General features: G+C 37.4%; 4 protein-coding genes across 9 annotated transcripts; 2 read left to right on the top strand and 2 right to left on the bottom strand.

The window, feature by feature from the left end:
* Positions 1–593: 593 nt before the first annotated feature.
* LOC100185938 (protein yippee-like 5) lies at positions 594–2523 on the bottom strand. Of its 4 annotated transcripts, none has more exons than XM_002120503.4 (3): positions 2327–2523; positions 1932–2084; positions 594–1142 (listed from the first exon to the last, which is right to left on the bottom strand). In XM_002120503.4, exons 2-3 carry the CDS (start codon positions 2070–2072, stop codon positions 888–890), a joined length of 396 nt encoding a protein of 131 aa, XP_002120539.1. In that variant the 5' UTR covers positions 2073–2084; positions 2327–2523; the 3' UTR covers positions 594–887. The 4 variants fall into 4 exon arrangements, with proteins under 4 accessions (XP_002120539.1, XP_002120620.1, XP_026691529.1 ...); XM_002120584.4 differs by having other exon boundaries at positions 1932–2103; positions 2327–2514; XM_026835728.1 differs by having other exon boundaries at positions 1932–2077; positions 2327–2514.
* Positions 2524–3975: 1452 nt separating this feature from the next.
* On the top strand, positions 3976–11893 carry LOC100181907. 3 transcript variants are annotated; one of them, XM_026834445.1, is made up of 12 exons: positions 3976–4950; positions 5501–5629; positions 6405–6494; positions 6557–6684; positions 7147–7328; positions 8317–8387; positions 8509–8721; positions 9001–9137; positions 9586–9744; positions 10356–10477; positions 11003–11062; positions 11300–11893. In XM_026834445.1, the coding sequence occupies exons 1-12, from the start codon at positions 4747–4749 to the stop codon at positions 11749–11751; spliced, it is 1947 nt and encodes a 648-aa protein (XP_026690246.1). In that variant the 5' UTR covers positions 3976–4746; the 3' UTR covers positions 11752–11893. The 3 variants fall into 3 exon arrangements, with proteins under 3 accessions (XP_026690246.1, XP_026690243.1, XP_002119577.2); XM_026834442.1 differs by having other exon boundaries at positions 4159–4956; XM_002119541.3 differs by having other exon boundaries at positions 4166–4956; positions 8509–8652.
* A 151-nt stretch (positions 11894–12044) lies between these two features.
* Positions 12045–15014, top strand: LOC100183571 (uncharacterized protein CFAP97D1-like). The gene is made up of 4 exons (XM_002121154.4): positions 12045–12340; positions 13051–13250; positions 13915–14107; positions 14380–15014. The coding sequence occupies exons 1-4, from the start codon at positions 12248–12250 to the stop codon at positions 14515–14517; spliced, it is 624 nt and encodes a 207-aa protein (XP_002121190.1). The 5' UTR covers positions 12045–12247; the 3' UTR covers positions 14518–15014.
* A 667-nt stretch (positions 15015–15681) lies between these two features.
* LOC100179079 lies at positions 15682–22699 on the bottom strand. Its single transcript, XM_018814341.2, has 6 exons — positions 22339–22699; positions 21124–21238; positions 19814–19929; positions 19374–19491; positions 16650–16796; positions 15682–16258 (listed from the first exon to the last, which is right to left on the bottom strand). The coding sequence occupies exons 1-6, from the start codon at positions 22583–22585 to the stop codon at positions 16159–16161; spliced, it is 843 nt and encodes a 280-aa protein (XP_018669886.1). The 5' UTR covers positions 22586–22699; the 3' UTR covers positions 15682–16158.
* Positions 22700–23211: the final 512 nt, after the last annotated feature.

Here is a 23211-nt window from a genome sequence, read left to right as displayed (position 1 = left end):
ACATGCCGCGTAATAAATTTAATACAAGTGAATTATGGTTACCGAACACGACCACTTTCAAAGTTAATTTTCGACATGAATGCACGTTTTTATTAAATACATATACAGCGTGTATCAGTGAGAGCTATATATGTAACATTTTGAATGCGATTGGTTTACGAGTGACCAGGTGTTGTGATAAAGTGGGAGGTCCACGTATAAGCGTAGCGCGGACTTTTATATATCTTAAATCGCCACTGATGACCATTCTCCTCTGCTGTGAGAATCGGGTAACATATTTGTTGCGTATTTTTCCAAACATCTGCGTTGACCGCATCAGTCCAATACACCGAGAAAAAACACGCATGGGAAAAAAAGTTTTAATACATTGATCATTTTTCCTATTTCCGTAATCGAGCTGAACATCCTGCTGTATTTTTAACCTCTTATTGCACGACATACTTGACATATTGTTCTGCCTATTTTATATAACCAACTGGAATGAAAAAAAGTGTTGGTTTGTCCTAGACTTGTTTCTGTAACCTAGCGGTCAAATTTATACCAGTAACGCATGACAATAGAATAGAACAAAACTGGCATTAAAATAATAGTGATTGTCAGCATTAGACAGTTTTATTTATGCAATATTTTTCACCTGATTGCACAGAGCTGTCAATCTGTAGTGCAACTCCATTAGAGCACTACAGTCAAATTTATTAGTATACATGAATGAAATTTATACTTAATGATCAACATATAAGTATTAAACATCTGAACAAACAATATGCAGATTGAGAAGCAGCGTCTTCATGTTTCAGTCATTTGTATCACATATAAATAATTATACAATGAGCATAAGCGGAAACAAAGGCACAAGTTAGGAAAAACACATTACAATACAAAGATCATCAATCAACATTATCTCGATGTCTACTATGGCTTAGAGCTGATGGTTTTGGTGTTTCATCAAAACCATCGCTTTCCATAACAAGGGCACGCTCCAGGATTATTCTCCCCTCTTTATATCGTTGACTTTCTTCAGTTGCGTACTCATACATCCAACCGAGTTTTTCATTGCAGTTTTTACACGCTACATCGCGTACCATATGCCTTCCTGTCAACATCACTCTGTCTTGTACATCACTGTAAATCAAGTTCACCACCTAAACAAAAGGGTGAACAGAATAAACATACTCTGTTTACCGTATGTGATTCTTAAGATAAGAAACTAAAACAACATACTGTCTATAACACACAGCTTAAAGCGCATTTGCTTATATAACATGGTAAAACAACATCTGAAAAGAAAATAGCAAACAGTATGCCCGATGTAGGCAATGCAGATGCTAAATGACATGACTGTAATCATTTACCTAGTACATCTGCATGTAAAAATTGGTGTGGGGAATTCCTTATTGTTACCAACAAAAATGACACATTAGAAAACACTTTTGGTAAACTCATATGTGCTAAGTTTTTTGGCTATGTTACCATATTTATGGTTCCCCTTGCATTATGCAGGATAGGAAAAAATGGCCTGCATGGAAAATTTATTCGGTTCGTAAAAGAGAATATTTCATAAGAAAATATAAACAAATATCCTATGCGTGAAAGTAAAACTTTCCAATCTGAACACTAATTTAATTTCATTTGTTACAGATAGAACATAAAGAGTCACTACAGGGAATACAGTTAGAGTCCTGAAGTAATAAGGCACCATGTGTACATCGAGATGTCAGTTATGTTTTGTAGTTTAGGCACGAGTGAAGAATCCTCCGGTACATAGAAAACTAGGCTGGTGGAAAGTGTTGGTGGTTGGTGGTTAGTGGTTGATGGTTAGCGGGTTAGTGGTTATTGGGTTAGTGGTTTGCAAATAAGGTGGAGGCGAACTTTTCACTAGCACCGCAGTTTATTTTGTAAAACACTTCAGTTTTTAAAAATCCTTTTCTTACCTTGTTAAACAGAAAAGCACGTCCGGTGGCTCCAGTGAATCGTGTAGAGATCAACTCAGATCTGTTAGTGAGGGAGGTGTCACATCTGGCGCATGAGAAAAGTCGGGAGCCTCCACTATGTTCAAGAAATATTTTGCCCATGGTTGCTGCTGACTGTATAATTTAAAATACACTAATACAGTTTACATTCAAAAGTATTCAAAATACATGTCTTATTATAGCATATAGCTTATGGGTGAGCTTGATTAAATATGCAGTAAATCTTGGTGCAAAACTAAAAACTAAAAAAACAAAAAAACTGATGACACTATTAAAATTAAAGCATCTATAAAACTATTTATTTACAAAAAAAAGAGGTAAATTTTAAAAAAAGAGTTAACCTTCTTAGTTCTTACCTTATAGGCGACCAAATATTGGATACTAGTTTGCTTCTGCAAAATTCATCTGCAATTAGAATATAGTATAAGCTACAGTTTAACCAACTCTAGAAGTTTTTGGTCTTTATAGTATGAGCAAGAGCAGATATAGGTATTAGGTATACCTCATTATAATATTATAATAACAGAAGCACGTCAGTCAAAAAATTATTGGTGCGGAACGCTCGATCAGCTGATTTTCAGTTAAGAAAAAAAGGGGACCAAAAATATATCGCCTCACTTATGTATAAAAATAAGCACGGTGTATTCATTTATCACATATAAAACTAATCCTTCATACTACTATTTGAGTAACTTTAGCCCTAATATATATTTCTCCATATATAAACACACAACTAATATATAGACTTTGCATATACTGTTTGATTTTCGCTCATTTTTTCATTATTGTTGAATTTCCTTTAAAATATATCCAGGATGAGCCATCTATGTTATTATTAGCCTAATGACAAGGAAAATAAGGTTTACAGACGCTGAATCCATAAATCTTTTATTCATACACAATGGCAATAGCAGACTAAATACATAAGACATTCAGTTTAACATTGCTGCTGCTTTACAATCGAATATTTCGACATGTGTTAGTCAGCCGCAGACTAATTTCTACATTAAATTTAGAGCAACACAGATAAAATTTCCAATTAAAATTTCATTTAATTTGTAAAGGATTTTTCCGTTAAATGTATCGTATAGGGTTTACCAGTGTATAACGCTTCAAGAGAAATTTATGGATATTACAGCCGAAATGATTTATTTTAGACCAACGAGCAGTATGTGATAGATACATAGCAAAATGCCGTCATCCATACCATTTTTCACAGTCGCTAGGAGATTACAAGCCCCACGATTAATGACGACGATAAAAAATACTTTTTCTCTGGCGTTAATTTACTGCCTTTTTCTTGGGTGGTCTGGAGCTCGTGGTTTTAACGCCGTGACCTCTGTCTGCTCGGAATCAAAACCAGAAAAGTCTGGAGTACGAGGTTAGGCTTCTACCCGGATACGACCGTGACCATTAAACGTCGCGTTTGTTTACGCGGTGGTACACGCACGGTGAGTAAAAGTTTTGGGTCTCTTTTCGTGGCGGATTATCACTTATACCCACGGGATTTGACAGGCCATGAAAATCAATAGTTCTGAAAAAATGCAAAATACTACAGGCAAATGCTCATCTGTCATTTGCCTGCAGCGCCAGTCGTTAACAACCGCCTGAAAACCTTTAGCTGATGATGTAACGTCGCGACACGCATCTTGAAAAGCAATGAATCTTTAGCATTTAAAGTTTTAAATTCGAATGCGGTGTGGATTAAATAATCACAGTATATATCTCGCCGCCTCGATTGTTTGTTAAAAGTGGGCGGGTTTACAGATCACTGAAGCGATATAATTAGCTTAATATCCTCCAGAGCTGTAATCTGGATCTCACCCTGGTCCCCTGGGTGCCAAATATCGGTTTGGCGAAAGTTAATTATTTTCTTTTGTTATTAAGCCGGTGTGAAAACAGCAGCTTCTCGTCTGGGATTATTTTAACAAGACTTATAGACATAGACAAAAAAGCTGCCGCTCAATAATGTTTGCAGATCTAATTATTTCACTCTGCGTTTTACATTGGAAAGTAATGTATTGGGAGAGCTGTCTATTAACGTGTCCTTTACGCTATGTAGAAAAACATGTGCAATGTATAACAGCATATAAGCGTCAAACGGGCTTTTAGTCCTATTTTATACGCAAGAATTACTATTGTATGAAAAGTTAGCCAGGATAATTCGGAAACATGTTATATGTCAGCAATGAACCTCCTATAAATATTTAAAGGGTGTTTTTGCAGCATAGGCTTGAATATTGTTTCCGCTATTTAAGCTGTTTAAATTATAATTTATCTTTAGAAAATACCATTTCTTCATTTTTTCCCGACCGATTAAAGTAAAGGCCTTGTTTCTAAAATTAATTTTCTCTCGGTGGTCACGAATAATCGAGTGATGCCAACCTAATCTTGGTTATCTAATTCGGTTGACTGACTTTTACACTTGAATTACACGAGTAAGTCTTACTTAATTAGTGTAAGGGCCCAACAATGGCGGCAGTAACAAATTCTAATTTACCGATTTATTTTCTTCCGCTTATAAAATGAGGTATATTTAAAGGAGCACGTCAAGCGTATAGCTTGTCAGTGCAGCAAAATAAGAAACTACAAACTCGCATAAGGCTGTTGAAGCTTTTCAGGTTATGTGTGAAGGTGTTGAATGCTTACGTATGCAGCACCTTATTCCTTATAAGGTGCATATATATATATATATTTTAAAATGCGATACTATTAAGACACTGTTAACTTAAGCATACGAAACTGATATCAAGCATTTCGAGAAACAAATTTCACCATGGATCCAGATGATCAGAGCTTGGAAACGAGCAGCAGTTTCAGCCCAACAGAAGTTACATTTACCACTGTATCGCCCGTGCATTACGAAGCTCCGCCAAGACTGAACATTGTGGAGCAAATTGTGGTCCCAGTCCTATACTGCATTATATCGTTTATTGGCTTGATCGGCAACGGTATCGTTCTCTACATTATGCGTCACATGGTAAAGGTAGGCTTATATGTGTTTATTACAAGTGGGTTAAAATATATTAGCCACTGAGCCTTATTGACAAGCATTCGTAATTGAAGTGTGTATTATTTAAGCAATGGTAGAACCTACATGATGGTATATTGTCACAGCACCCTCACGTTTAACGGCCTTTGAAAAAAAACATTTAACATTACCTTCTCAATGACCTCACGATCCAAAACAAAGTTTTCATTTGTGTTTTTAGCACGGAAAGAAATACAATGCCCATATATTCAAGTGTGTTTTTATAAAACTGAACGATAAAATTGCGTAGTGTTAAGTAGCACAGAAAATCTTGCTATAACAATGCCATGGTGTTTTATTTTTGCATATTATGTTTTAAATTATTGCATATTATGTTTTAAATTATTGCATATTATGTTTTGAATTATTGCATATTATGTTTTGTAGGCAATCAATTTTCTGCTAATGCGTATTACAGTTGATAAAACCCATTTGTTCGATTTAATTCCACATAAGCTATGAGCGGTTTTAAACGAACTTTAATTGTCTTTGATCACAGAACAAATCAGTGACGGATGTGTACGTAACGAACTTGGCGGTTGCAGACATTTTACTTCTGGGTACTTTGCCATTCTGGGCGGCTGAACACGTAATGGGTCGATGGGTATTCGGAACCATAATGTGCAAGGTAAAATCCTTTGACAGTTTCGAACATCGGTTTACATCGTTAAGGAATTATACTTTGTGTTGGAGTTTCTACACTCCATAGTGTGCAGTGAATGGGAAAACAAGCTGACAGTTTAGTCTATACCGGTCCGCAAATGCTGATTTGGATTTTGGCCATGTTTTCATGTACGCTAGCTCGATATCTATTCAGTAAGCTGGTTATTATCATTATTAAATTTTTATAATTTGTTTGCTCATGTTTATACGGCCATTGGCATGGTTTAAACGAAACCATGTTCTAGTAAGCCATATCAAGGTTAGGTTGAACGAAGGAAGACTTTTTTTACAAAACACTGACGTAAATAAGGCAGCGGTTTGATTATACAAATACATCCCCGTGTATTGGAAACAGCAAATCTGATGTACTAGAATTTGTAAGCTGTCACAAGCTTGTTTAGCTGTTCACTGGAATAACATAAATCGCCTAATGAGGACGGCATGAATAATTTAGTAAATTCGAAACTCGGCGCGCTGAGCCGCTGCGAACACTGTTTTAAAGGCCAATAACTCGCGCTAATTGCTCTTCGAATCCTAGTTGCATTGTCCACCATAACCACAAAACGATGGCGCCACAGCGGGAAGCTTAATAATTGCATGTTTACAATTTGCACAGACTTCGCTATTGTTGAACAAGGTTATAAAGCTAAGGTTACAATTTAATTTTGATACATTCCGTGATCCAACATTTAGTTAAAACGCAAACTATTTGACATTTATCCGTGATTCTTTACCAACAGATAGCGAGCTGCATGACCTACATGAATATGTACGCTTCAATCTTCTTTTTAGCCATCATGAGCTTAGACAGATGGCTGGCTATAGTTAAGGTGGGTCATATATCGGCTAATCTATATCTGCAACACATGCTTATACTTTTATTTTCTTGAAGGCGATCAAATGTAGGACGTTACGTACCGTCCAAAAGGCATGGATTATCAGCTCACTAATCTGGGGACTTTCTCTTTTCTTCATGATACTACCCTCCTTGTTTCGAACGACAAAGCAGTATAGACACGGGTATGGTATTATATCTACTTTAAGGGCAATTGAGATTAAGGTAAAACCCCTTGTTGAAATGCGAACACTGACAATTAACAGACGAACTATCGATTCCAAATAATATCCAGCGTAAACAATCTATAAGCATTATTAAGACAATTTAATTAAAGGTTAGCAAGGATATTTATGATTTCAATGCTGAGTAGAGAAACAATAACCAATACATGCATGTGAACAAAGATTTTTTCCTGAAACAACCGGTTTGTTGATGCGAGATATTACATTTTAACACTTGCGCTTTTCATACTGTCATCAGCAACAGTCCCGCCATCCTGTTTTGAGGATTAGTTTTGTGACGTTATTGTTTTGCTCTTAAGCGCCGAGCAAAGCTTGCTTGGCGAACGCTGTTTACGTGCTTTCACGAATAACAAAATTCTATTAAATGTCTATAACTAATTGTGCTTGAATTAAACTTTTTAGCGATCGATGTGTTTGGGAGTTTCCTAAAGGAATGACTTATCACCTCAACGTTCTTTACAATGTCCTGAGAAGTATAGTCGGCTTCTTCCTTCCGCTCATCGTGATCGTCTTTTGTTACTCTGATCTTGTGCGTTTTATGAGAAAACGAAGTAAAATAAGAAAGAAAAGTTCTGACTCTGCAGGTTCGTTACGTTAGTGTTGTTCACCTGGTAGTGTCTGGCCAATATTATATATTTAAACTTATGAAATATATTCTATTTAGTATATAGGCTGTGCTTCAATGGACAGCAAGAATATGAGTAGGGGAAGACGGGACCCTAATAAGCACACATTGCCCAATATTTTTAATCTCAAAATACATCACGGTTTTACCACGAATTACTACAATCATATCTTTATTAATTGACAACACTTCAAAGAAATGTATTATAACACACGAGGGGTTATTTATCGATTCGCCCACTAGATGTAATTTTACTGGCTCCAAAATGGTTAGAACGCATCAATTAATAAATATTGTATCCTACAAATGCATATGAACGTGTAACAACAGAAAATAATAACTATTATTAAATATTTTTGGGCATTGCTATTCTATATTTTGCAGAAGCCACTTTTAATAAATAGTGCAGATGTCACTATGTATAGGCAGATGTTTCATCTTATAACCAAATGTCACGAGTATTTTTACATATACCACAGATGACGCAACTAATTTATTTAAATTGTTCGTGGTTTAAAAAAGAACGTGATTTTAATCAAGCCATGCATGTGTGATGCAACCTAATCAATAGATTACGCTGTCAACGAAACAGCCAAGACCCGCACAGATCACACACGTCTTGCTGAGCGCGTGGATTTAATTGCATAGTCTGTCGTTAGCATACCATCGATTGGTGTGACTCTGCATGCTGTCGCATAACTCCCATCACTAGATTTTCCACCAGTTCAATTTCGCGTATAGGCCTCCAATCTCTTTGAACAAAACCTTGTTGCCGTAAATGAAATTTAATTTGTCGAATACCGAAACCTTATCTGGTTGTCTAGGAATCCATTTTCGTTCAAATAATCTATACTAATAGCGAGGGAAATCGGATAATCTATCAAGCTATTGGCCAATATACGCATGCCTGATCGTTGTAACGATTTATAGTAAATTAATGTCTTAAGGTAATAACAAAGTGACCCAGATGGTGTTGGTCGTCGTCTCCTGTTTCATTATATCATGGCTCCCCAACCAGGTAAATGCATTTTAAACTCTATGTCAAGGTTGATATAATTTTATCAAAATGTGTGTACTTGTACTACAGGTTACCAACTTCGTACATTTGCTTAAATTGCGTGTGTGTACTTGTACTACAGGTTACCAATTTCGTACATTTGCTTAAATTGCTTGGGGTGGTGAGCTACGGGTGTAAACCGCCAAGTATGAGAATCTCCAGTATGAGCGCTTTTACCACCAATTTTCCATTCACTGACTCAACAACAAGCATAACTGGACACGAGGTACAATGGCTTATATGCGAATCGTGCGCGACCAACAGAGATTTTCCACCCGCCGAAAATAAGCTACAGGTTGCATGGTGTTATGATACGACAACGTTAAAAATTAATACAACAGTATAATTAAAGAAAATAGTGTTTTGTACCAAAACTCGAGAAGCTCTGATACGGTGCGGGAATTTGCATAAATTATTAAGATAAAGAAATTACAGCTCCCCGGGGAGCTATACCTGGTGCTTAAACAGCACAAATGCCTCATAGTATAATTCGGGCGCCTATATACTGGTTAGGATGCAATTAACGGTTTACCTAAAAGCTAATAGCTCAAATATATGAGTTTCCTTTTTCCAGATCGACCCGTCAGGAGCAACGACCCGGAATGGCCTTTTGGACCTTCCGGCCGAGATAGGCACTAACGCGACCGACGTTGATAGATTACTTGAGATAACTTCATCGCTTGCTGCATCCGAACCTTGCGTCAGCGGCCGGTGATTAGGATTTATGTTTTAATAAAATATTAACACCGTTTATACAGACAGCTTCGACCGCCCTTCTTGTTGTTGGCGGTTAAGGGGTTCTGATCATAGTGACTACATCCCTATATACAGCGATCGCTTCTCATTACACTGTGCTCGGTCGGAAGTTTAAATAACAAGACACGCTTTTCATTTTTATTCATGAGATATTTAGGGTTTGCGTCGCCGAGCGTGAATTTTTAATTAGGCAGTATTATTGTTACCAGCTTTTGTGTTCATTTAAGACCCTCCTCATAATTAGGACGTACTCTAAAAACATCGTTTTAAGTACATGGATTTAAACCACGTGGTGCAATATGCAAAACACTAAATCCCTTTTAAAATCAATATATGATCTCGATATAGCCAAGACACCTTTTCAAATAAACCACACGCCTAATTGCCATCTGTATCCTTACAGTACCATCATGTACATTCATCTCTTCACCGCTTGCCTCGGTTTCTCCAATTCAATGATGAACCCAGTTGTTTATTCATTCATGGGAGCAATGTTCAGGAAAAAGCTCTTTCAACTTATAACATGTGCTCCTGAAAGTGGAGGTCCTGGCCGGAACAGAAGGTTAAAACATTGTTGTTTAATTTCCGGATATAGGTTGACTGGACTTCATTATTTGAACGCTCGTAGTTTCTTATTTTATATTTAGGATTGATAGAGAAAACCCTTTAAGAAATTACAAAAAAAATACCGAGATCAGGGCCGCACAAGTGTTGGACTTTATTTAATTATTATATCACGTGTGAGAATGTTGAAGTAGTTGTATTCTCTTGTGACTGATATCGAGCGCCTCTTGTGATCAATATTAAAATCCAAACAAACTAAATATCGATTCTACGATCGCGGTAATTTAGACATTTGAACGGAAAGGTTTAGCTTCAAGTACTCCTCCTGTGGGACAAAACAAAATAAAGTTTCTGTCCGCCATGACGAATCGATCGCTGCCGGTGTGGTTTAATTAAGCGATCGTAGTGCTGCCAATACAAGCTCCAGTAAACAAGTTATACACCATTCACATACCATTGTGATTTTGCATAGTTTTGCTTTTATTAGATTAAGAAAAATGATCTAAATAGTTTGAAAAAATGTTTCAATGTTTGCTTTTCATATCTGGGCGCGGGTGACGAATGTAACAGGCGAAATTCTATTTACGGAGAGTCTTATTTTTACTGTAGAACGAGCATGTGGACATCAATGCGGCACACGACTACCACACGAATAAGAAACAGCACAGTAAGCCTTGGAAGAAAAAAGAGACCCAGCACGGCAATTGCAGCGGGCGGAAGAAACGAAAGAGGTAATCCTTCAATTTTATATAGTGCAGGATGCGGGCACGGTTGTAGACACCACAACGTGTTGTGAAAATTTAAGACATATTTTTTTCTTAAAGAAAGAAATACAAACATTCTCTTTGTGGTTGTGCGCATTCGCATGCGATCGAACATAATCCCTCATGACGTTTTATTTTTAAATCGTCAATTTCATTCATATATTCGAAAGCTAATAAAGAGTTCAGTGTGTGGCGAGATGGGACACCTTAGTACATGATATTTAAATATCCTGATCTTGTTGATTTTATTTTTGTTTACTACCAAATGCGATGAGAAATTGTAGTGATAAGGTGTCCCATCTTCCCCCACCCTTTATACATTCTCGAACATGAGGAGGAGAGGCGTCATTGATTACAGACAGATCACTGAAACCAGACACAAATAACGTACAAAGCATTTTAATCTTCTGACAATTTTTTTTGTCAGACCTTTTAACCTTAGTGTTAATTGTCTCGTAATTTTTGGTTATTGAATAATTTATGTCGTTTCAGAAGCTACTTCTCTTCGACCCGCAAGTCAGCCAATTTGGACACGAAAACAAAACGTTGTCGGTAAGATGAGATTTGTCATGCACGTCGCACGCTTTGATGTACAATACATTTCATCCCCATTTGCAATTTTAATGTAATTTGTAATCATTGCTGTCATCGAATGTAAGAAATCGATGTAATACCTAATTACATTGCGTTGTTTAATTTTCTTTTTTTTTTCGGGGTAAAGAAATGAAATTGTCGTAGATGTTGCATCAAACGTAGCTTGAAATTGAAACAAATCTGATTATTCCACAGAAGACGTCAGGGCGGCACCTGCCGAAATGCCAGACGGCTTATTTCCAGACTACGATGACGACGACGAAGAAGATCACATTCATTTAAAACCGAGATGCGTGGGGCCACCAGTGACCAAGAGACGGATGAAAAACGGGTTTAACCAGCAGTTGGCAAAGAAACCTAAGAACCGTGGAATAACAGGTGTGAGCGAATGCAATGACTCGGACAGCGAACAAGACGACCAAGCTGATGTAACACTTGGCGCCACACAAGTGTCGCCCCTATGCTACAACTACCAGGAAGAAAATAAGAATGACAAGAGCATTACCTGCAACGGTGATCCTGAAGAGAACGCCCCATGCGAGCAAGCGAGGTTATTGAGCAACCCGACAGTTGCAATCGAGGTACAAACCCTCACAGTTCATGATGAAACTGACTTTGGTGGTGTGTGGGCAGGATTGGAACATTAAACAAACATTTCTTACAAATGTGTCGCGTTTGTGACGATTTCTTTATTGTCGTTTCAATGGTGTTGTACATAATCATATATATATGTTCCTATTGCAGTAAATTCAACAAATTCGATTTTCGAAATACACATAAATGAGTGCACTGTGGGAGATCCGTAATAACTGTAACTGGGGCGCAATATAATAACATAGTGGACGACTCTGCTCAGCCAAGCGTTACTGAACGCTGGCTGTTGACATAGCGACCCCATTGTTTGACGCGCGGAGCAAGCACCGCTCAGCTCTTGTTGTTAGGCCATATAGTTTCACGATCGTACTGGTACAAGGTTTCTTTCACAAGAACAATACCGAAAGAACAGTCAGCGAGGTATTTTTGCTTGGGACAAAAGAAGACATTCAATAGCTTTCAAATACTTTTAGAGCAAGGGACATTAGCGAATTCGTGATCGAATTATACATCAGCTATTATCAGTCGGCGAAACAGTGGGCGTTAAGGATGCATCGTTCATACCAGCCTATTTTACCTAGCCACAATAAGTTGCTGCAACAGCGATGGGACTCAACTAACTACAATGACCACAGGAGAAGGGTAAGTACAACTTATATTACAACACTGTATAATATTACGACACTGGTATAATACATTCTGTGTTGCCAAATTTATTTTTGCTTGTACAAGTGTGCAGAGGTCTCGTGATAGAGTCGCGTTTTTATTTGCTTATCGTCATCAAATTTACCCACACGTATTTATGTCAACGTAACCTGTTAGTTTCGGTGGCTAATATACGTCATCGAGAAATGCCACTTCAGCCCGAGCCACGTTCGTATTTCAAGCGCCTCTCGAATACGTCATATGTTTGTTACCCCTCGCAGAGTTCCAAAACTTAAATTATGTTGTTTATTCCTAAGCTTAAAATATTTTTCCGGCATCCACACGAGATCTATCGAGTGCTCTTTCGGCTTTTGCTCGAACTCGAAAGCTGCACTTTCCCCCTTTCGCGTGTCCTTGAATGTGAATGGTTGAGTAAATGAGCAGCTCGTTTACTTTGCCAACGCATTGTGAGTTTCAACTTAACTTTAACCCGAATTATTCCCCTAACCTTTGCTTCGCCGAGCTATTTTCAGCAAAACAACAGGTTTGTGTGTTTTAACAATCATTAATGGTACGTTTCAAAACTATATGCGAAAGACTACAAGTTTCAACTTCAAAGACATATACAGTATTTTATCTAAAATATGAAAAGTTGCACTACAGGCAACCGTTAAATGAAAACAAGTAACATACCCTTCATTCATTAGGTACGATCAGCGAAATCCATGGTCGACACCCGAGCACCACAAACGTATGTCCACATGCATTTAAAGCTGAAGAAGTTGCAGCTTGAAGAAGAAAAAATGAGCACGATCGAGAGAGACAACCGAATCCTCCTCGAAAAGATGAGCTTAGTGATGCGGACGAGGGGTCGAGTGGATAATAAAAATGATTATGAATACAGAAGGTGAGAGGAAATGTATAATATACTGTGGGGAAGACGGGAAACCTTTAGCATGTAATATCCAAATATCCTGACCATGTTTTAAACAATTAACAACGGTCTATGCGAGTCGTGAAAATGTGGTTTTATGATTCATTGAATGTTCTTTGTTTACTACCAAACGGCACAAAAAAATAGAATAAAAAGATGTCTCATTCACCCCGCCCCACTATATGTCGGCAAAACATTTCATTTTTTTACCGTATTACTATGCACTTAAGTCATCTTCTGTACTCTACAGAAGGCAGCAAAAATAATAGTTCGGTCGGTCCTGCTTGGTGTTACAGTATTAAAGCCAAGTTAATTATTTTTCGTTGTTTCTAATAAAACTAAAAATATCTAAATAATAGGTGATATAACACTTACAGTAAATCCAGCATGTTGTACCTATAAACTCAACGCTCAAAACAATACAGGTTTGTGGGCAAATAAGAATTCGAAACATGAGAAATATGGCACGTTTTCGTTGCTTGCAGACAAATAAATTTGAGGCAAAATAGAACTCTTTGTTAGCAGCGGCGAGAATGTTTGTGCGGGAAATCGTTAATTGTCTGCAAGTTTTGATTAAATAAAGAATTCAATAGAACAACATATACAAGAAATACTGACGCGCGTACTTTCCTTTCAGTTTAAACAGAGAAAAACGTCAGAAGGAATTGCTTCGAGTGACTCGTGAGAACCAGCATATATTGGCACGGATTACAATGAGAGAGCCCGATTATAGTCACCGCAAGTGGGAGCAAGAGTGGCAGCAAGCAGAGAAACTTATGAATAACATCGGTCGCTACCCACAGAACTGGTGGAAAGTTGTGGAAAAACAGGTGCGAAATTATTTCTATACCACTGTTGCTATTACACCGCAGAAAATTGGGTTCAAAGACCATATTTGGGTGTCACGATTTTAAACTGTGATTCAAATATATCATTTGTCACTTATTCGTTATGGTATAAACTTAGTATGAGCAAAATAAAAAACAGCGCGACTGTAGTTTAAAAACACCATAATGTATAAATTGCTGGTAACGCATGTGTGATGGTTTTCTCGTCTATAAAGTGGAGATAAGAGGAAGTATTTAACACTTGATTTCCCTAGCGTAAGAAGAAACAAAAGCGAGAGTCTAAAAGCGCTCCTACCGAGGCTACTTCTAGTGATGAAAAGACGATTGAGAAATCTACGGAAGACCCAGTTGCAAAAGCTGTGTCCGAAAAAACAGCTGAAGAAACGGCGTAAATTGAACAGCGAATCTTAGACACTACATTAAACAGTTAAACTAGTGTTTATTTTACTTCAGTGTACATTTATCATGTTTATCAATTTGCGGGCATTGCCCTGCTTTGCACCGACTAGCACTTTTAAAAGCACCGTGTGATTGCAATACAGTTTAAGTGTAGACGTTGGCACTGCGCATGTTGGCTTCCTGCCCATATATTCCACATATACAACCTCATTAAAGGGTATATGCGTGCTGTATAAGCTTCATTTAACTTTTTATAATAAAGCAAAAACGGGTATTTAATTTACTGTCAGTATACTCACAGTTCAGATTTCATGTTATTTTACCGCGTATAACATTTTATACACTTACTATCTGTTCATATACGTATGTGTATTACATAAACTCTATCATTACAAAAGCACCTGCAAAACATCTAAGTGGATAACTAGTTGACAACCTCTTACTATTAACATTGCTGAACGCCACACTAAATACAACATAATTTACCTGTCAGTTATGATAGTATATGCGCCACTAAAATGTTTGCTTTGGGTTTTATGGAATGCTTCTACCTTTAGCTTCTACCGCTGCTCGGTTTGAGCTAATGCGGTATTATCACTGTTTCTTCTGTTTACATTACACGCTGTCTTATAATAAAAACCTTGTAGCATAAACACTGAATCTTTCGGCGCTGTCACTTACACAGTATTTTACAAACAGACATAGCAGGGTGGGGGGAGATGGGACACCTTTTTATTCGATTTTCTCGTGACATTTGGTAGTAAACAAAGAGCATTCAAAAATTTTTAAAACTGTTTCTTTACGACTCTTATAAAACGTTGTTAAATGTTTAAAATACGATCAGGATATTTGGACATTATGTGCTATGGTGCCCCGTCTTTCCCCATTCTACTATAGATATAAAGACAAGGTTTGTGTCTTAATGATCCTGGCGCAGCGATCGAAAAAAATATGCGTTTGCGACTGCTGTGAGTGTTTTTTTAGTGGCTGACAAATTAGGCTATGTTGCACACTACTATTTATTATGAGGCAAGCACTGTATCACCACACACCAGTGTGTAGTTTGAACATCTAAATTTGTTTTATACAGGTTGGGCATCGACACTGGTAGTTTAGAAACTGCGGTTGCTGGTTTAAAATAATGTAAACAAAACACATTTAAAAGCTAAATTTAGTTTATTAAGTCCGAATCTCGCAGGCAAATATTTCAGGCGAAAAATAACGTTCGAGTGACACTTTAGCTCAATAGAACCGAAGGAGTATATACTACTGTAGTTTTGGTGGTTTACACAATAGAGCCAAATGTATAATTGGGGTGATCGCAAATATGCGATGGTATATATTGGTCCGTATTCTCACGCAGATTGATCCAACATTATTATGTGCGGTAAACGAGACAAAGTGCGACGTAACAGGACGGACAAGCGTAACATCACAGACGAGACAAGATGGACGAACAACAAGGTGACAAAACGCACGAGTTAGCGGATGCGAAAGAATGAAGCGGTACGAACATGGATTAGAAGTGACGAAATACATTTTGCACATTTGAAGCGCAGCGAAATAAGCAGGGCGCTGCAAGATGCTGATGATCAATCAGTATAGCAGATTTATGTACAAGAGTTGTGTTTTTATTAGGCGAGCATTCCCGCACCACCTCTGGCGAACTGTCTGGGTGCGCCAGGTGTTCTGTTGCTTGATGTGACCGCCTTAATCTCAACTTTGAACATCATGCTGCAAAAAAAAACAGTCTTCAAAAATGTTGGCCAGCGGTAATTTAATCCTAAGCATTTTCTTGATAGGATGAGTTGTAACGAGTGTTACCCAGCCATGAAGATTAGGATTCGAAACTCACCCAAAGGGCGCGATTATCGTGTACAAAATTTATTACATCAAATAGTACGATAGTTTAGTTTTTAACTGCATTAGCCGCACAAAAGGTCATATATAAACATAATGCAATTTTAATGCAGACGATTTTTGACTTGGATAGTTTTAAATTTGACGTTGGAAGTAGCAAAATCTATTGAAAACGAAAATGAACAAAGTGCTAAAAAGCGGAAGTATATTACAATCGCTTAATTTGGCATTTACTTGATTATCACCTAATTTAAGATATACTTACAATTCACAGATGTACTTGTGCCTGGCGACCTGTGTTCTTCCGCGAGCCACTCCGCACATTTCCTGCTTCCAGAAGTTACCGGTGTAATCCTTGCTGATTACCACTCGCTCCAACGGTTGCCTAGCTCCGTCTGTGACGTCAACAATACTGAAACGAAAACAGTATTGTTTAGAAAATCGATTGTTAAATATACGAATAGATTTTTATGTCGTATTCAAATTTTGTTTCGTGTTTGTTTCGATTATACAGAAAAACGTTAATTGTGCGAAATATTTTTGGCGACATCCACAATATTAAAAACCCTGCAAGATTATATGCTGCACAAACCAATACATAAAACGAATCGGCGTTGATTACATAATTAGCAAGTGTTCTGGTCCTCGTATAAGAAAAAGCACATATAGGGGGAGGAAGACGGGGTACTTTTAGCACATAATATCCAAATATCCTGATCGTGTTTTAAACCATTAACGCAACAGTCTATGCGAGTCGTGATGATCCAGTTTCATAATTCGCTAATTTTTTTTGTTTTCTACCAAATGGGAAGAGAAAATAGAATAAAAAAGCGTCCCATCTCACCCCACCCTATACTTATATATACACATTCCACGAACAGAATAACTTAAAAAGTCGGTTAAAAATTATCTGATTTTTTCAGAATAAAATAAATGCCTCAATACCTACAATTTATGACACCTGTTTTAAGATTATACGTCGCGAAAGATTATTCTTACGACTTATCTGTTTATCTTTACAACAAATATCGTAATTCCAGGTCTTCGGTCCATTAAACGTACTTCGGTACATCGCGCGTGTAACAAATTAATACGTCATCTATGCGAGTACTTTTCCATGACCAACACGTTATATAAAGTAGGGTGGGGAAGATGAGACACCAAGAACATTCGAAGAATTATAAAACTGAATCCACCCGACTGCCTTAAAATGTTGTTATAATTATTAAAAAAGGATCAGAAGTTTGGATGTTATGTGCTAAAGGTGTCCCATCTTATCCCGCAGTACTGTACACTTTTTTCTTTTTGTTTCGTATGTTGAATTGAATTTAAAGGTGTTAAATATTGGTAATATCGCCTTTCTACGTGCTTGCCAGCAGTTTAATTATAGCCACGTACTCGTACACGTGCTAATACGTTTCCATTCTGAAGCAAAGTTTAGTGCCCGACGGTATAAGCTATAAAACATAATCTGTTCCCGGTATTTTGATATTTAAGAACCACATGACAAACGGATAATAAAACGTACATGCAACTTTTATACTGTTGTATATGGACATTGATTATCTTCAAACGCGCGCATTATACACATACTGTCTATAGCTATAATGCTTCTTAACCTCTAAGTCGCAAAGATGCGGCAGCGTTATCTAACTAGAGATTCAGGAGTTTGTTATTCTAAATAATATATCACTTTTACTGTACATCTTCAAAAGGTTGTGCAAAATTGTAGCTTCGGAAACGGGACTTTAAAGCCTTAATTGTTATTAGTTATGCATGTTATTTGGTGTGTGCCGAAAAAGGTGGGAAGTATACTGTAAACAATGTTTTATCTTTACTTTTTCGGCATTTAAACAATAGAGTTTTTGTTAGATACACTTAACTTGTTGTAAAAAAGTGCATGAAACGCAACTTCATTTTTTTTTCTCAGCTTCGAGGAAATCAAAATTTCTCGGTATAAGTTCACGGCTTAGCCTAAGGCGTATGAAAACTGGTTGTTCCAACCTTGCGGTTGTTCAGTAAAAGGTTTGTCTTTCACGACTAGGTTTCAGTTCGACCGCCTGACTTAACGAGACTACCAATTACTCATGCAAGCCAAGCTTGGACATGGAAGTTTAAACAAACCCCTCACGACCCCTCGATAACACACCGGGGAAATCACGAAGCCGTGATTAAAATATAGAACGGAAAATCGTTGTGGAACATCTTTTATTTGTCACGCTGGGTGAGAAGTTCTCACCGATCGTTGTAGAAACGATCATTGTATCGAATAATCGGCGACCTCAACGGTATTTCATGGCATTATCCATCGTATATCTTTACTACTGGTAAAAACCAAAAACCGATATTGCAATGCGATGTCATGTTACACGTACGTGTACCGCTATCCGATAAGGCTTTAAAAGCGATTAAAGTTACATAGGAACAAACTCGATTCGTGGTCGTACTTCTTAACCGAAGAAAACGATACGAGGCTTGCATAATTACAGTAAACTTTAATTGCCTTTGATGTAAACGTCGCTTCGTAAATATAAAAATAATACGAACGTTTTACATCATCTTTGTTATAAACGTGACAGTTCAATTACGGACCGAATTGAATTACAAAACAAAGGCAGCAGATGCAGTGAGCGTTTATTTTAGGCATGAATCATTCAGCGAGCAATGGAAATTATATATTAAACATTTGCGGGTAAAAACCTAACGAGAATATACCAATGGATTTTGGGCAAAAGATGAAACTCTGATAAATGCAACGACTATATAGTTCGATTAAATACCAATAAACAACTGATCAGTATTAAGCATGATTGATAAAAAGTTAAAAACCACCAAAGAAAAACCGAAATTCCACAAACGACGTGTTCCGCAGTGCCCAATTGGGCAAAACCACTGGGCTCCACTACAGACCAATATTTACTGCTGAAGGAGCGCGACGCTAAGGCAGCAAAGTAAGTGGCCGAAATAACAAAATTTAAAATAAAATTACCGGAGAAGGTTCTTCCTCACGTTGCTCCGGAGGTTCCTTGTGATCTCGTAACTCGCAGCGGATCCGTCCTCCCATGTCCACACTGGCAACCCACCGTTGGTACGGTTGTAGGACAACCCTGCAAACACTGAATGTTTAATTTATGAGTTAAACCGATTACATAAATAGCATTTTAGTATATATCAATCTCATTTAGCCAACCGTTTTCTGTATTTTAGAACCATTTAACTATTCAGTATTTATATTTCAGAAATTCTATGTTTAATACAGTTCTTACATTTGCAAGTGTCATTTTTTTGTACATCAGTTCAAAGAGAAAAACATATTGACCTATACCTATTAAATGGAAATATATTATATACAACCACATTTGCTTTTAAACTATATATATAAAATTTATCAGCAGGTCTTATATGATTGTCTTGGACAAGTCTATTTACCAATCCAATAAAATTCCTGATCAGATGGATCCAGTTCGCGAATGTAATCTGCAAGCTTAGTAAGTCCACGGTGATCTTTTGCGACAGCCAGACGTGCGTTCATGTCGGACGAACAACTGTAAACATACTGGCATAAGGTGGGGTAGCCGTGTTTGGAAAAATATAATTTTTGATTTATATGTAAGTAAAAGTATATTATTCATCCTCACGTGGGGGCTACGGCACGTCAAAATCCGATATATTTGTTTCATATTCCCCTGCCCGTTTAGGAGTTATTACATATACAGGATCACTTATTGTGGGTGATTGTATTTTTTATGTGTAAATGACAATCCATAAAGAGTAGGGTGGGGAAAGATGGGACACCTTTAGCACATAATATCCGAATATCCTGATCGTGTTTTAAACAATAAAAATAGTCTGTGGGAGTCGTGAGAATATAGTTTTAGAATTCTTTAAATGTTCTTTGTTTACTACTAAATGACACGGGTAAATAGAGTTAAAAGATGTCCTATCTTCCCCCACCCTACTATAATTCAGTTTTTTGCACGAGGCAACATAGAATGGTGGCAGTGATGGCTCCCGAACTAAAAAAAAAACGATGGCTCATATATTAACGGCCCACCATTAAGGTAGAGCAATCGGCCAATGTCTGAATTTCCGTTCAAATGTCACGAGAGCACACACACATGTTTACAGTAGTACAGCAGCATTAAGTATTTTTATGGCGAACGTTCTTACCACTGAGTCATGGTTGAAATATATATATAGCAAGATTGGCAATGCGGGGTTCGTGGGAAAGATCTAATCTTGACTTATTTAAATGTGAAGAAAAGTTTAACCATGGGAAACAACGTTCATGAACAAAATGAAGGATGTATATGTATTCTGTTTAACCCAGAAACCCGAGACGTTGTTTCTGTGGAAATATACATATACGGATGTCGTGCTGTCTGTTTCGGCTTAAACCGAGAGAATGTATAAACATGGCGGTGGCCCGAAGCTAGACTTTACAAAAGTTAATTAAATGAAACTGCGAAGCAAAAATGTTGTTTAGCAGGTATAGGTGCAGGCAGATTTAAAAAAAACAATGTGGGTATTACACTATTATTAGAAAATCAATGCGTGTTGCTATAGAACATGTATTACCCGCGTCTCTAACGTGCTACATGACAGTGCTGGCACTGTTTTAATAGTTAAACTCGTTTTTGTTGGTATTTTAATGATATAAGGAATTATCGTAATGATGCTTAGATGGGCGCAATCGGCATTCAATTTTGCGTAATTGATTCGTGAGAAAAGTGACTTACGCGGTGGTAGCAGCATCGCAGTCCAACTCTTCGTCGGAGATCTTGAGACAGTTGTAGCCGTCGCTGGTCTTAAAGTAGCCTTCAGGACATTGGCAAGTGGGCTGCTTTGTACAGTCTGTCAGATAATTTGGTAATTAGACTTAATTGAAGGGCGACTACTTTAAAATTTAAAATTCCATTTCGATTCGCAAGCAGCAAGTTTGTGACAAACGGTTGTTTTTAACAAAGAATATAAAAAATGACTCGAGGTCACTTTGTTAACGCGTACGAAAATTGGTATGCCGTTACAGGCTAAAACGATCTCGTGGTGCGCTTAAATTGCACCCAACGCCCACGGCAAAGTTACCAGCCATCTAAACCAAACAAAACGTTCAACTGAGATTCTTGAAGGGTAAGAAACATGATCGTCCGGTTTGTTCGCAAAGTATTAAATGACGTAACACTGTATCTAGATTAGAACAGAATCCGTGCTACTTTGTAATGGAGATATCTCATACATTTGTGGAAAACCATTTTAATCAAAAGAACCTAATATCGATGTGGTATTCGCTATTTCTGGTACAATGACTTTACAAATAGAATAAATGACGCATTCTATTCTAAAAAAGTGAAGTTTATTCGACAAGGCGCATATAAAGGGGGATTTGGGATTTAGGACACATTTATCCCATTCGCTAGTGCATACAATATATATTTCACAAGTTCTATAATAGTATATGGCGTTTTCAAAGACTGGATTATAAACCGTACATTAAATAGTTGTCTTGTAAAAATCAAGCTAACGCAAAAATTAAACGTTTGTCGAATTTCAATCATTCAAAAATGGACCGCAGACTTTAAACCACTTAGATGAAATTCTTGTGTGGTTTTACAAGTGTCAAGCTGACAGTCTCTACGTCAGAACACCGGTCATTTTCGCCGCTTACGTAATCGAATAACTTACGTCACTTTTTGCGTAGGTGTCGGGCTTAGGAAACCTTGATTATCAGTTTAATGGCGACCAAGCTTTACATTTTTACTAAAATAAAGTTGCCGTTTTACACCATTCTATACGACAAAAATATACATCGTTGTTAAATGGGAATTTACTTTTTCCAAGGATAAAATACATCGTTGTTAAATGGGAATTTACTTTTTTCAAGGATAAAATACATCGTTGTTAAATGGGAATTTACTTTTTTCAAGGATAAAACCAACAGGCAAACAACAACTCACTGTAAGCGATTCTTTTGATGTTTCCAATAACGTCGTTCAAGTTGGGAGGGTTGGCCGAGTTGACTTCCTCAGTGTAGTTGGTGAGCGCCTGCTGCATGTCGTACAAGGCAGCCCTGGCACAAGGACATAACGCCATCCATGTCCTGGAGTTGTCCCGTGGCCTCTCCACGTCATTGATTCCGTTTGTCACGCCATGTGCCACTGTTACCAACAGGGCCAGGCAACATGCCTTAGCAAAAAAGGCCATGTTTTACTTGATTCGATTGAATTTAGATTTCCAAAAGGTTATTTGATGACCGGTCAGAGAAGGACCGTATTTCAGTCCTTAATGGTTTCCGAATAACTATTTATCTTACGATCTGCGTAAAACAAAATTAAGTATTGACAGTTGCACAAACTATCTACAACAGCATCAGTGTACAATACGCGACACATTATTTATTCAACATCGCTTTTAACTAAATCACTCGTATTAGCAAATTGATCCCCGTAGCAAATCAAACCGACTATTAAGTAACGTGTACAAGCGTCACTGTGTTATCGCTCATCATTAATTAAAGTCACATAATAGGCGTTGGCCACAAGGACACATAATGAGGTCGTACAAAATAAACAATTACAACCGTGGGGTCGTTGGTTTATGTGCTACATTATCAATTAAAAAGCTTTTGGCTTACAACGTTTTAATGAGCAACGTTCGGGCTAAAACGATGTAAATTGATGTATACATAAAACCCGTAAAATGGACTTGACTAGCTGCTATCGACTTTTTCGTCATGTTCTACACTAATTGCACAACAACAGTGTTTAACGTTCTATTTTGGTAATGAGTTTTAATTTACACATGTCTGGAAAATAGTCGTGATTCCACTT

Source organism: Ciona intestinalis, chromosome 1, assembly GCF_000224145.3.
Source record: "Ciona intestinalis chromosome 1, KH, whole genome shotgun sequence".
In the NCBI taxonomy this organism is placed as follows: domain Eukaryota; kingdom Metazoa; phylum Chordata; class Ascidiacea; order Phlebobranchia; family Cionidae; genus Ciona; species Ciona intestinalis.
This window is presented reverse-complemented; position numbering and strand designations above follow the sequence as displayed.